The sequence below is a fragment of the Rattus norvegicus genome, chromosome 16 (assembly GCF_036323735.1).
Source record: "Rattus norvegicus strain BN/NHsdMcwi chromosome 16, GRCr8, whole genome shotgun sequence".
Taxonomy (NCBI): Eukaryota; Metazoa; Chordata; class Mammalia; order Rodentia; family Muridae; genus Rattus; species Rattus norvegicus.
In genome coordinates this window covers 18,353,339-18,366,963 of record NC_086034.1, presented here as the reverse complement: position 1 = coordinate 18,366,963, position 13,625 = coordinate 18,353,339, and the positions used below count along the sequence as shown (strand labels likewise).

At 52.9% G+C, this 13,625-nt stretch overlaps 1 protein-coding gene across 1 annotated transcript; it reads right to left on the bottom strand.

The window, feature by feature from the left end:
- Nucleotides 1-876: 876 nt before the first annotated feature.
- On the bottom strand, nucleotides 877-13,185 carry Colgalt1 (collagen beta(1-O)galactosyltransferase 1). Its single transcript, NM_001106067.2, is given in 12 exon segments — nucleotides 877-2,301; nucleotides 2,485-2,691; nucleotides 2,949-3,076; nucleotides 3,837-3,969; nucleotides 5,055-5,161; nucleotides 5,233-5,309; nucleotides 6,070-6,189; nucleotides 7,327-7,531; nucleotides 7,988-8,122; nucleotides 11,253-11,370; nucleotides 12,000-12,110; nucleotides 12,939-13,185. Coding segments are annotated over 12 exon segments (1,854 nt in total). The 5' UTR covers nucleotides 13,184-13,185; the 3' UTR covers nucleotides 877-2,033.
- Between the last annotated feature and the right edge of the window lie 440 nt (nucleotides 13,186-13,625).

The window sequence follows — 13,625 nt, the reverse complement described above, 5'->3', positions numbered from 1 at the left end:
GCTCAGCACACTAAATCTGCGCTCAACTTCAGCCCCAGCTCAGCAGCCTCAACTGCCGGCCTGCGGAAGCAGCCTGGCCAACCCGCCAGAGACTTCACATGGCTGGCTGGCTTCTCTCCCACTGCCTGCAGGAAGCAGAAGTCCGGCCCATTCCTTCTGCCCAGCAATTGGCCCATGGCATCTTTACTGATAGATCAAGAATCAATTGGGGAACAGGACCTTAGCATCAGAACCAACCCTACACTCGCAGAACAGAGCCCTATGATCCTGGGAACAGGTAAACTAGATCCAGAAAGCCCTAGCATCTGGGTATAGGAGGGTCTGTCTTATTTCCAGCTGTCAGCTCCACACAGCTGAGTCATCTCTACTCAGGGCTCACCCACGTCATGCCCGTGGCCATGTCTCCAGGGCATTTTGATTGATAATTGACACAGAGAGTCCACATTGTGGACCATTCCTAAGCAGGTGAACTTGGACTGAGCAGAAACCAGAGCTAGCCAGTCAGCAGCTTCCTCATAATTCTGGCCTTGAGTTCATCTTCAAGCTGTTTTTGGCCTGTTTCATCAGACAGGAACTGAAACTAGCAACCCAGTCTCTCTGTCCAGGGTGACAGTGTCTGCTCACTTCCCTGAACAAGTATGGTGGAGACTGTTTCCATAGGAAGACAGGGTGTGATGGCCTCTATATGACCTTGCACAATCTATCGGTCAGGTTCTCCCACAATTGCTTTGTAGGGTAGGGGCATAGGATTCCCAAAATTTCCACACTCCCTAAGTGCCTAGTGATCTGAACAAAATGTACTTGCAAGCCCTACTGCTTCTCCAAATCTTGACTGGTGGGGATAGGGACGTGGGACACCAAGAACATATACCTCAGTGAAAACCAATGAGGATGATTTAATACAAACACAAGCAAGTTACCAAGACCTGAGTGGGCAAGCAGTCATCCCCAGAAGGTGGCACCTGCTGACCAGCTGACATTTGCTTTGGCTTTGAAGGCACAGCGGCCACCTGGCCTGCTGGGAAAAACAACCCAGGCCAAGAGGAGCACCCCAATGCAGCTGGGCCTCTCGAGGCCCCAAACACATGAGCAGCCAAGAGACACCTGAGACACAAAGGCAGGGAGAAGCTCTGGAAACCAGGGGTGGGCAAGGGAGCCATAGCCCCTACCTGCACACACACGCCCCCCCCCCCGTGGGGGGGGAGGAGCTTACAAAGTCATGAATACCCTGAAACCCAGCAGTCAACCAAGGGAATAAGAACCTCCCATCTGGACACAGGAAGCACAGTGTCCTCTGCAGACAGGTTGAAGGGTGGCTATTTCTCAACCCAACTGGGATTCTGAGGCCTGACACACTAGGTGCTCAATAAATGCTTGTTACATTCTGTTCAGACTCTGTCACTGTGCTCAGCCTGTCGCCTAGCACATGGGGTCAATAATACTGTTTCCACTGTAAGCACATCGTGCCTACTACAAAGATAAGCACCATTGGGACCTCCATCCCCAGCATGTACTGAGTGACACACAGTAGGCACTCAGCTCATCAGTGTTTCCTAGGACCTGGCTTATAGCAGTTTCTTGGTGTATTGACTTTTTTCTTGTTTTAGTATTCCCAGAGCTAAGAATGGTGCCTAACACACAGTAAGCCCTCAATAAACACTCAGATTTTAAAAATGAGTATGTATCCCTAACACCTGACTCAGGCTGAACAAAAAAACCTGATGATGAAATCAATCACTGATAAGGGGGAGTCATGCCTCTTTCCCTGCTCTAACAAGGAAACTTCCTTCACGGTGGACCCAACGCACTGTGCTTGCTCCTGCCCAATCTCTTGGTGGCCAGCCCTGTTTCCAGCATACAGTAAGTACTCCATAAATGCTGCCTGTGTGCAAGTGGCTGCTAAACAGGAAGACATGGAGACCTCTGTGCTTGTAGAGCCCTCTGTTGTCTGCCTAGGTGGCCCTATAGTCAGTTCCAGGCAAGCACATGAAGTTTAGGTGGGTGGCAGTGTCTTTGGCTTTTTGCCAGTTGCCTCAAAGCTCATCACGGGCAGTGCTGTCCAGTGGAGATTGGAGCACATCTGAGTTCTTGGCCTCACGGCTCAGTGCTTGCTGTTCCCGCATCTTCTGGGACTTGGCTCTGTCCCAGTCGGTCTTAACCTGTTCATTATTCCACACAACTGAGGTCTCTGTGTCACTCACATAACCATCATCCCCCGTGTAGTGTGTAGGGTAGATAAGGAGGGGCTCCACGGAGAAGGCACGCAGGTTGCGGGGAGAGAAGTGACTCTTGTATTCTGACCTATGGGAGACAGGAGAGACACAGGGGAGATGGAGACCAATGATCCAGAAAGAAGACTCCTTTGAGTCCATTAGGATTAATCCTACCATGCCTAGCTTCAGAACCCAACAGTTCCCTGCCCTGATCTTCCAGGACTCAAAGACCCCAGACTGCCACCCAATGCCCCTCAAATATCTTCCTTACATTGGGTGCTTGTCAAACATGACAGGCAGAAACTCATCGACAGGTAGCATTTTGGCCAGTGGCTTGGCAGCAAGCAACTTCTGAGCACCTTGCAGGGAGATTACATAGGCTAGTGTCCAGTAGGAGTAATCAGCCTCCACCAGGTTCCTTACACGGGGCACAGCTTTTTCAGGGTGCTCCACCTGCATGCGCTTCCGGCCCACGTAGCTAGGGTGCAGAATCAGAGACTTGTTACATGCCACCCACGTGCCATAGAATACTACACAGAGACAAGGAATAGGGCTGGGCACAGGAAAATTGGGCAGGAACCAAGTCAAGCCACAGACAGCAGAGCTCCGACATCCTCCAGGCTCTAGACTTACTTCACCCTTAAGTTCCAGGCTCTGCCCCTGAGCCCTGGTCATGCCTGGGCCATACCCAAGACTGGTGTCCCATCCCCAACCCTTCCACCAACCTCCACTTACATGAGGTCCCAATCCAGCCCCTCACGCTCCACATCCTGCATGAGGTTCATCAGACGTCTCTTGAAGAAGATCTCAAAACGTAGATCATCCTCAAAGACTAGTGATTTCTGTAGTCCCCGGTCAACCACCTGAGGGAAGGTGCCACTCCAAGTTAAGGAGACCCAGCCCCAAAGATGCTTGCTAGGAAGGAAGTATGCATCCCAACCTTCCACATCCAGCTATGTGCCCATCCTGTCACTCTTCTCCTGCCTATCTGTTAGGGCTTTTCCTGTCTGGGACCTCTGCCTGTGTTTAGCTTGTGATACTCAGAAGCCTTCCTCTTGGCAACAGGCAGGCTCCTCTTACCCTTCCTCCTTGGTACAGTGCCCCAGTCTAAGTGGCTTCACTATCAACCAAGAGAGCTAACAGAATGCCCTTGAGGAAGTTTAGGAAAGGAGAGTGGCTCACATGAGCACCTATCACCTTGGGCACTTAGATATCCTACTTCCTTCCCCTCATCATCTGGAGCCAACACTCCACCCATCCAGCCTTGCTTGCAGGTTCCAAATCTGGTTCTTGTGTGACATCATGGCACATTATCAGCTGTTGTCCAGAGTCAAGTTGTGGGGCAAGCAGGTCTCTCTTGGGAGTCACAGCCCCAGACTTTGCCTGCAGTCTCCTCACTCCCCAGGTCCACTTTCTGCATCTTGGCAATGCCAAGACTGTGACTGCCCCTTCACGTGTATCAGGCCACTGTGACAACAGTTCATGCAACAGACACCAAAATGTAGCCACAGATTCTGCCACTGGTGACATGGGGACCACAGTTCCTCCCTGGGACTCTGTAACTGACCTAGTCTGAGGAGACCAGGGACTGTGGGTCAGGCCTCCCTCATCCCAGACACCCACCTCTTTCCAGATGTTGTAGTGGCTGAGAAAGCAGCCCAGCTCTCCCTTGGTGAGTGGCCGCCCATGGTAGGGGTCCCGGTAGCCAGGCAGCATCTGGATGCCCATAGCCTCCACCTGGCTGGTGTTCATGGCTCTGTGGGGATGTCGGAGGGAGGAGAATGGTAGCAAAAAGAGGAGGACAAGGATGGGGAGGATGGAGAAGATGGGGAGGAGATTGAAGAGGATGGGAAGGATGGGGAGGAGATTGAAGAGTATGGGAAAGATGAGGAGAGCAAGGAGGATGGGGAGGATAGGGAAGAAATTGAAGAGGATGGGAAGGATGGAGAGGAGATTGAGAAGGATGGGGAGGATATTGAGGAAGATGGAGAGGATGGGGAGGATGGAGAGGATAGGGAGGATGGAGAGGATAGGGAGGATGGAGAGGACAGTGAGGAGAATGGGGAGGATAGGGAGGAGAGCAAGGAGGATGGGGAGGATGGGGAGGAGAGCAAGGAGGATGGGGAGGATGGGGAGGAGAGCAAGGAGGATGGAGAGGACAGTGAGGAGAATGGGGAGGATAGGGAGGAGAGCAAGGAGGATGGGGAGGATGGGGAGGAGAGCAAGGAGGATGGGGAGGATGGGGAGGAGAGCAAGGAGGATGGGGAGGATGGGGAGGAGAGCGAGGAGGATGGGGAGCAGGGCAAGGATGAGAAGAAAAGCAATGGGGATTGGGAGGAAAGCAGGCGGATAGGAGGGTAAGGAGTAGGGAGAAAGGAGGGGGGATAGGGAAGAGGTTGAGGATGGGGAGGAGGGAGAGGGCATGGGATCAGACAGATGGGAGGAGGGAGGAGGATGGTAATAGGAAGAGGTGAGGTAAGGTAAAAGAAGCAGCTCTGCCTACTGATCAACCTCTGCAATCCTGTGAATGGCCCCACACTCTGGGTCTTCCCCAGTCCATCACTTTGTACAAGAACATAGCAGCTTGTCCCAGGATGAGAACCTTCTTGTTCCCTGGCTGTGGACTCACTCATTCCTCTCCCACAGCTGTACTGAGGTCTGCCAGAATGGCTCCATCCCTTCCATGCTTCCCAAATGGCTGTGTGTACAAGCACACGTGCACACACAGACACACAAGTGCACATATAAACACACGCAAATGCATGCGCATACACACACGCACACACACGCATGCATGCATGCACATGTACACGCACACGCATACAAGCACATAGTACGCACTTGCCGTCCACAGCCTCTACCAGCTGGAAGTCAATCTCCTGCTCATGCAGTGCCCGCAGCATGCGCTCTCGCCGGTCCAGCCTCCGCTTCAGGTTGATCATGAAGACCTGCAGCCAGAGCCTCAGTGAGGGGGGAGGTCAGACCACTGCTTCCACCCACCCAGGAGGCCCCAGCCCACCTCGTCAAAGCCCATCTTGTCTGCAGTTTTCTTGGGTGCTGAGATGAATCGGGAGAGCTGCACTGGTGGATGCTTCACTGAGGGTAAGAAAGCAGGGGTCACTGGGGTCCCAGGACCCCACCTTCTCTCAGCTCCCAGTATGACTAGGCTATGCCCCAGGTCCTTCACTCCTGCCACATTCCTGCCCAGAGAATCTCGGATCTCAGTTGTGACAGCCCAGGCAATGGGAGCCTCCAGGCCTCTCTTCTGGCCCAAGTGTCCAGAGGATGGGGGTTTGTCTACTCACATTGCATGCCCAGAGCCCAACACAGAGCCTGGTAAACAGCAGTCACTCCATAGTTACAGAGGGAGTGATACAGACCTGCTTTCTTCAGCTGCATTCTCAGAAGTTTACATAAATGCAGTGAGGCTCACACTGGCTGCTGTCCCTCCAAATGTGACCTCCTAAAAGCTACATAGGTGTAGCAACCCAGGAAGAGAATAACTTTGCTGCAAAACAGGATCAGTCTCTTTGGCTGGGTTCTCAAGCTGTAGCCCAAGATGACTGCAACTTGCCATCCCTTGGCCTCAGCCCCTGGACTGCCAAGTTCATAGCATACGTCGCAGATGACAGCCCATGGTTCAGTTTTCTCAGCGGTGTGAGGATACCAGAGGGTACAAGAGCATGTCAGCATCTGCCGGGATGACATCTAACCCTGTGACTTCTGCATATTCCCAGTGGCAGGGACTATGGTGTCTCTCGGTCATACGCCATACACAGGGACTGCCACCCAACAGTACCCACTTAGTTCTTGAGATACATGCAAAATGGTGAGGCCAGTGCCCAAGGAGACTCACCCATGACCTCCAGCTGCACGTGCATGAAGCTCTCTGCCTCGTCCTGCAGGCTGCTGTGCGAGCGTAGCGGCACGGGCAAGAAGCCGTACACCTCCTTATTGCACACGTACATTTGCACCTCTGAGTGTGGGGATGAGAGGCAAGTCAGTGCTGCACACCCTCCAGGCGGAGGCTGGGGCATGGTGACCTGATGCAGACCAGCCTGGGCTGCATGGCACCTTGCCTCAGGCAAACAATCGCTGGTCTTCATTTCAGACTTTGGTCATTCTTCACCAATATAAACTGGTTTTGGTTTATGGGTGCTCAAAGGCAGAAGTGAGGTTGGAGCTCATCAGTCTGATGTGTGTGTGGGGTGGGAGGGTGGTTTTTTGAAGACAGAATTTCTCTGTGTAGCCCAGGCTATCCTGGAACTTGCTCTGTAGACCAGGCTGGCCTCAAACTCAGAGATTTGAATGCCTCTGCCTCTTGAGTGCTGGCACTAAAAGTGAGCAGACCTTGTCCTGTGAGTTCTTTTCTTGAAAACCTCCACCCTGCTGCCTCCCGCCTCCCTCTTAATCCATATTAATCCATAATTCCATTAATCCATTAATCCATATTTCTTTTTCTCTGGCTTTAGGTCTATGCAGTAAATGAAAACCATTAAATGCCAAATCTCACAGCCGTTGAGATAACTCAGTGGGTAAGGCACTGCGCTAGCCCTGAGAACCTGAGTTCAATCCCCAGTACCCATGGAGGAGGGGAAGGCCTGACTCCTGCAAAGTGTCCTCTGAATTCACCAGTGTGCCCTGGTGTGTACACAAGGAAGTAAATACAGTGCAGAGGAGGAAGATACCTGATTATGATCTCTGGTCTCCACTTACCCACAGGCGAAGGTGCTCATGCACACGCGCACAAACGCACACACGCACACACTCACACATGCAAACACACACATGCGCACTCGACAGCACACACACTGGGAGATGTGATATCCATCAAACCCCTTTTTGTTATTTGGGATCTCACCCTGTGTGTCACAAACTTACCATCCTCCTGCCTCGGCTTCTCAAGTCCCAGGATCACAGGTGTGAACTACCATACCTGACGATCAACAGGTCTTAAGGAGCTTTGGCGGACAGGGCTGAAGAGGCAGCCATGTTGCAGCCATTGGGTCCCTAACATCGCTGAGCCTGAGGCCTGTCTGCGCTCTGCACATCTGTTCTCCAGACTTGCTCAATGTGGGGCCCACACCAGCATCCTGAGCCTGGCCTCACTCACCCGCCTGTTTACAGGAGAAGGCGAAGACGATGATGTCATCAAAAGACCAGGTGTAGTCCGGGTGTGGTGGGTAGAAGGCCAGGTTCCTGGATGCGGCCTTACGCAGGTCAATGAGGAAGGTAGAGTGCACCATGGGAACTGCAAAGCAGCCCCTGCGGTCTCGTTTTCGGATGGGGATATAGGCAGGGGTGCGCTTGTAGTAGCCCTGTAGGAGGACGGGGAGTCAGAGTCAGGAGGCACTGGGGCCCACAGCAAGAAGGGTAAAAGCTTCAGAGGCAAGAATGGGGTATACACTGTGATGCCTGCATCCAGCCACAACAGGCATCCCCAAGATGACTGGGACCATTACCTTATGTAGGAACGCCTGGATCAAGCCATGCCTTAAGCACGTGTGCGTGGGCAATGACACACACACACACACACACACACACACACACACACACACACACACGCTGCTTCCTATGTGAATTTAGGCCAGTTTCTCTTTCTCTCTCTCTTTCTCTCTCTCTCTCTCTCTCTCTCTCTCTCTCTCTCTCTCTCTCTCCCCCTCCCCCTCACTTCAACCCCAGTAACAGAGGGGTTGGGGATACCTGCAGTCCCACTACCTTCCCTGACGGTGTCTGTCAGGTGCTCAGTCTGCCCGTCCACATCCCCATTGTACCTGCGAGGTCATCCCACACCAGAAGTTGGAGTACGCTGCCCGGGAGTCCAGCATGGGGGCCACCACTGTCTTGTTCTCAGCAATGAGCAGGCTCAGAGTGTCGGGGTTGGTAATCAAGTTGTCGCTGTCCACAAACTGCAAAAGGTTTACCTGTTGTCAACCTGACCAAGCCAAGGTGGAGAGGCATGACCATCCCACGGAGCCTGAGTTCTCTCGATGCCTCTGAGGTAGCTCAGTGGTTAGGGCACTGGCTGCTCTTACAGAGGCCCTAGGTTCTGTTCCTGGCACCCATGTGGCAGCTTATAACCAACTCCAGTTCCAGGGGATCGAGTGCCCTTCTTCTGGCCTCAGCAGGCACCAGGGCAGGTATGGTGCACAGTCGTGCATGTGGTAAAAACACACATGCATTTATACACATAAAACAGTAGTAAAAAGAACAGTGGGGAAGCTTGGGCGTGGCTCAGTGGGGTAACATATGGCAGCACATGCATCGGAGCCTGAGTCACACACTCAGCTCCCACTGACAGCTGTGTCCTGCATGCCCTCCTCCCTGTGCTATGGCAGTGGACACAGGAGACAGGCCAGCGGGTACCAGCTTCAGTGAGACCCTGACACGGAGTAACTCACAAATGAATAAAATTTTTATTATTATTTAAAAAGAAAGCCCTGGCCATTAGGGCTGGGGGTGTGGCGGAAAGATAGTCCTGGCTCCACCCCAGTGTACTGTCACCTGGGTAACTTACTGCAAGTGACAGGGTGGTCACACGTCTCACAACACACATGCAAATACTACAAGCCGGGTCCCCATTCTGGACTCAGCCTGCACCGGGGACAGATGTGGCTTCTTCTGTGGCTCTGGCCACAGATCCACTTTCCATTGCTGATGTGTGATTTCTAGAACACTGGGAGCAACCGCCATTCGTACCTCTCTGTCACCCAGGGCCATGGTGACAAACAGGGCCTCTCTGTCTCCATGGCTTCATGGTGTCTCCAGCTGAGGAGGCTGTACTGCCTCTGGGGAGCTCTGGGGTCAAATGCTGACCCTGCCTAGCCCCTGCTAACACTGAACTCATGTGTGAGCTCAGGCAGCCTGGCAGCGTCCCCCAAACCCCCAAAGTTAGAGAAAGACAGTCTCAACTTCCGTCCTGGGAAATGAACCTCAAAGGACTGAAGGCAGGGGTTCAAACATGGCACCCGTCTGTCACAGGAGCGTAAGGTGAAATGGACAGGTGCTGCCAAGCAGAGACAGGGAGGCCACCATCTGGAATATGGCTCAGCAGCTACAACACACGCAAATTCACATCACGACACGGATGACGCTGACACACAGTGGGGCTCCAGGGCACAAAGAAGTCTGCAAATGCAGGAGGGAGGCGAGCAGGGAAGCTGCCAGGGACTGCACTCCAGAGGTAGAATGCTCTAAAGAGATGACGCTTGGACTGCGAGATGGCTAAGTGTTACAGGACTACGCACATGAAAAGTTTGATCTGGGGCCAGGTAAACAAGCTGCAGCTCAAGGAAACCTTAATGGGGCGGTGATGGCGCACACCTTTAACCCCAGCACTCCGGAGGCAGAGGCAGGTAGGTAGATCTCTGTGAGTTAGGGGCCAGCCTGGTCTAAAGAGCGAGTTCCATAGCACTCAGGCCTACACGAGAAAACCCTGTCTCAAAAAAAAAAAAAAAAAAAACCAAACAAAACAAAAATAGATGGATGGATGGACAGATAGAAAGATAGATAGATAGATAGATAGATAGATAGATAGATAGATAGATAGATAGATATGGATGGTAGATAGGTAGGTAGACAGAAGATAGATAGATAGATAGATAGATAGATAGATAGATAGATAGAGAGATAGAGAGATAGAGAGATAGAGAGATAGAGAGATAGAGAGATATGGATGGTAGATAGGTAGGTAGACAGAAGATAGATAGATAGAGAGAGAGAGAGATAGAGAGAGAGAGAGATAGAGAGATAGAGAGATAGATATGGATGGTAGATAGGTAGGTAGACAGAAGATAGATAGATAGATAGATAGATAGATAGATAGATAGATAGATAGATAGATAGCTAGCTAGCTCAGGACACGTGAGACCTGCGAGACCCGCCTTCCTCTTAGCACTTGCAAGACAACCAGATTAAAGTTGAGTGGGCTCACGACAGTCACCACAGCACCTGGGAGGCTGAGGCAGGAGGACCATGGGTTCCAGGCTAGTGAAAGCTACATAGCCTGTATTTACAGCAAGCTGTCAATCAATGAATCAGCAAAGGAAACCCAGGAGACCTGGAAATCCACCTGTAGCCACCCTCAGGGCCCAGCAATCGCTGTGGACTGTACTGTAAACCAGACTGACTCCACCAACTGGGCAAAGCGGCCCTAGGCTGGTCAGGACAAATATAAAAACAAACATACGAATAAGTCATCTTAAAAAAGGTTTCTTTAAACTACACTGGTGGATACACTAGCACCAGCATGTGGCTGCAGTGTCTGCACAGGCCAGAAGGGGACATCAGATCCCCTAGGACCTGGGTGTACAGACGGTTGTGAGCCCATTCTGTATCCTCTGCAAGAACAGCCAGTTCTCCAGCCCCATCATAGTTTCAAGACAGTCTTGCTCTGTCACCTAGACTGGCATGTAATTCTCCATCCTCCTGCCTCAAGATTCCTGGACCTAGGTCACCTCCGGGCACTACAGCTGCTTCCTCCTTAGAGGCCACTGCAGGCCAGAGAACAGGAAGTGGAGATCGGGCCCAGCAGCAGCTTGTCACTTGTGCCTACCTATGTTGTGACCCTAACTGCTCGAAAGTAAGCCACAAAAACTCAATCCCAGGACCCACCTAGCAGAAGAAGCGACTCCCACAGCTTGTCCCCTAACCTCTATGTCCCTCACACACACATAAAACAGGGGTTTTAAAAAATTTCAATCTAGTGCCCAGCCCTAAGGAGACACACAGAGGCCCACTTGTTCTTTATGTGGGGGCCTGGGTGGAACCCAAAGAGCTATAACCATAACACCCCTCCTTTTTTTTCCCTGGGTTTTCAAGACAGGGTTTCTCTGTGTAGGCCTGGCTGCCCTAGAACTCACTGTGTACAATAGGCTGTCCTTGAACTCAGAGGTCCACCTGCCTCTGCCTCCTGAACGCTCGGATTAAAGGTGTGCTCACCACCTAGCTTCTCGTTTCCTTTCTGATCCTCGGTCAACCCTTCTGAAAAATGGGTTACTGGTAGCCATTCTATCCTCCCTGGGGATAATTAAGACTCACCAGAATGTAGTCAGCCCACATGTCCCTAGCTGACTTCAAGGCTGCTTGGCGCAGTTTCATGACATGTTCATAGCGGGAATCAGACCAGTGTTTGGGGCCCTCTTCATCTGGGTAGGAGCTGCAAAAGAACAACTGTGGTGTGGACATCATGGGGCACCGTGGGGGCCCAGACAGCATAGCTGCAGGGGGATCATAGAGGGCTTCACAGAGGAGGAGGCAGGCAAGTGGATCTGAAGGCCTCCTTGTAGAACATGGGGACTCGGGGCACAGGGTGCAAGGGTCCAGGGGCACAAAAGCTACTGGCAAGCTAAGGGCCAAATTCTGCATAGCTGGGGACAGAGAGCCCGCATGGCTGGGGAGAGCCTGGGGCTACCCCGGTGCTTCTGAGCACAGGAGCATGAGCACCCACACACGTTACAGGATACAGGCTCTGAGTCTGATCTGGTAGTGCAGGGAAGACCGCTCCTTCTACTACACTATACTACACAATGAGGCAGGCTTATCATGAAGTTAAGCAGGAGAGTGGATGCAGGCAAGACCCTAGGCCAGGAATACAGCATAGGTGGCCAGCAGACACAAAGGAATTCAGCCACAAAGGTGTGGCAGCTGTGTCCAATGTTAGACAATGGAGTGAAGAACAATGGGGACAGAGGTCTGCTGGGAGGATCCGGACCTGATGGTGAAGTCGATGGTGGGAGCGGGCGGGGCACACTAGCTTGGGTTCTCCAGTCCAGGCTTGAGGCTCACCTGGGTTCCTCTGCCGGCCGCCACTCCACAGAGTGGTATAAACCCTTCACTGCCACCAGCCACTCTCGAAGTATGGCTGAAGTGTTGTCAGTATTATGATCTGTGGCCACCCTGTGAGCAGACAGGACAAGATGATGGCACTGGGGGGTTTCCCATCCTAGCTCAGACCCAACAGCTATAAGGCCTTGGATAAAACTCGCTACACTCCGGGGTTGGGGATTTAGCTCAGTGGTTCTCAGTGGTAGAGCGCTTGCCTAGGAAGCGCAAAGCTCTGGGTTCGGTCCCCAGCTCCAAAGAAAAAGAACCAAAAAAAACAAAAAAACAACAACAAACAACAAAAAAAAAAAACTCGCTACACTCCAAGCCTATTCATTGCCCATCTGTCGGTGACAGACAGGGCAGTAGAGGACACCCAACTCACTAGTACACAGGCTGAACAGAACCTGCTTGTTTGGAAAGCACACTTGTGTGAGACCCAAGTCACAAAGATAACTTCATTGACTTTGTTAATGTGGAATGCGGCCCGAGCCTCCAGAGTCTCATCTGGAAGCTGCGGAGTTCTCTATAAGGGTCTGGAAGCACCAGCCTGGCCCATTCTGAGGGGTCAGGAGTCCTAGGGTGGCAGCTCGCTGTGTGGGCTGGCAGCAACCCAGAACAGATTCCTATATACTTGGGGGGAGGAGGCAGTAGTAGCTCGGGGTCCCAAGCCGCAGTGGGGACGAGGCCGAGTACTATGGGTACAGAGCCCAGTCCCCTCAAGTGCGTAATCAGATCCTCGGGACACAGCTCAGGTCCCCAGGTAGAAGACCGAGTTCCCCGGAAGCATAACTGAGTCTCTGCAGTGAACAGCCGAGCCCACCAAGTGCATAACCGTGTCCCTCGGGTACGAGCTTGAGTTTAGCCTAGTTCCCGTGGCCAGCGCCAAGGCCCGCAGCTCACCACAGCGCCGTGCGCTCCCGTGGGTGGCGCAGCCGTTCCAGGGCGCCCAGCGTGGCCGGCAACGCGGGTGCGGCGTTCCGCGCCAGCAGCGCTATGAGCACGCGAGGCGCCTGTAGCGGGGACTCAGGGCTCCAGCGCTCCTCTGGGAAGTAGCCATCAGCGCCGCGCGGACCGCCCAGAAGCAGCAACAGGAGGAGCAGCGGCAGCAACAGCAGCCCGCGCGACCAGCAGGGCAACGCCGCCATCGCGCCACGCGTCGCCTTTAAGCCGCTTTTCTGCCGGCAGACGAGGGCTGCGCCTTAAAGGAGTCGGGCGGAGGGAGGGGTACATTCAGGTCCCACCCCTGACACGCTCCTTAAAGGAAAGTGGCCCGCGGGCTGCACCGAGAGTCGTCCGGGAGAGGGCGTGACAAGGCCATACCTTTAAAAGTTACCACTGCTTTCCGCCGACCGCAATGATCCCGTTACATCGCGTCACTTCTGGGCGGTTCCGGAAGCCCCGCCCTGGCTCACACCTTAAAGGCACAGATTCGTTCTGTGACCGCGCCCTAGGAGTGTTACCTGTTTTGGAGCCCTCTAAACTCATGCTGTATGTTTGGGTATTTCTGGAAAAAAGTACTCATTATGAGGGGTAGCAAGGCAAGCTAACTTGGTCGATGTTGGGGCATATATACGGCTGTCAGTTTGA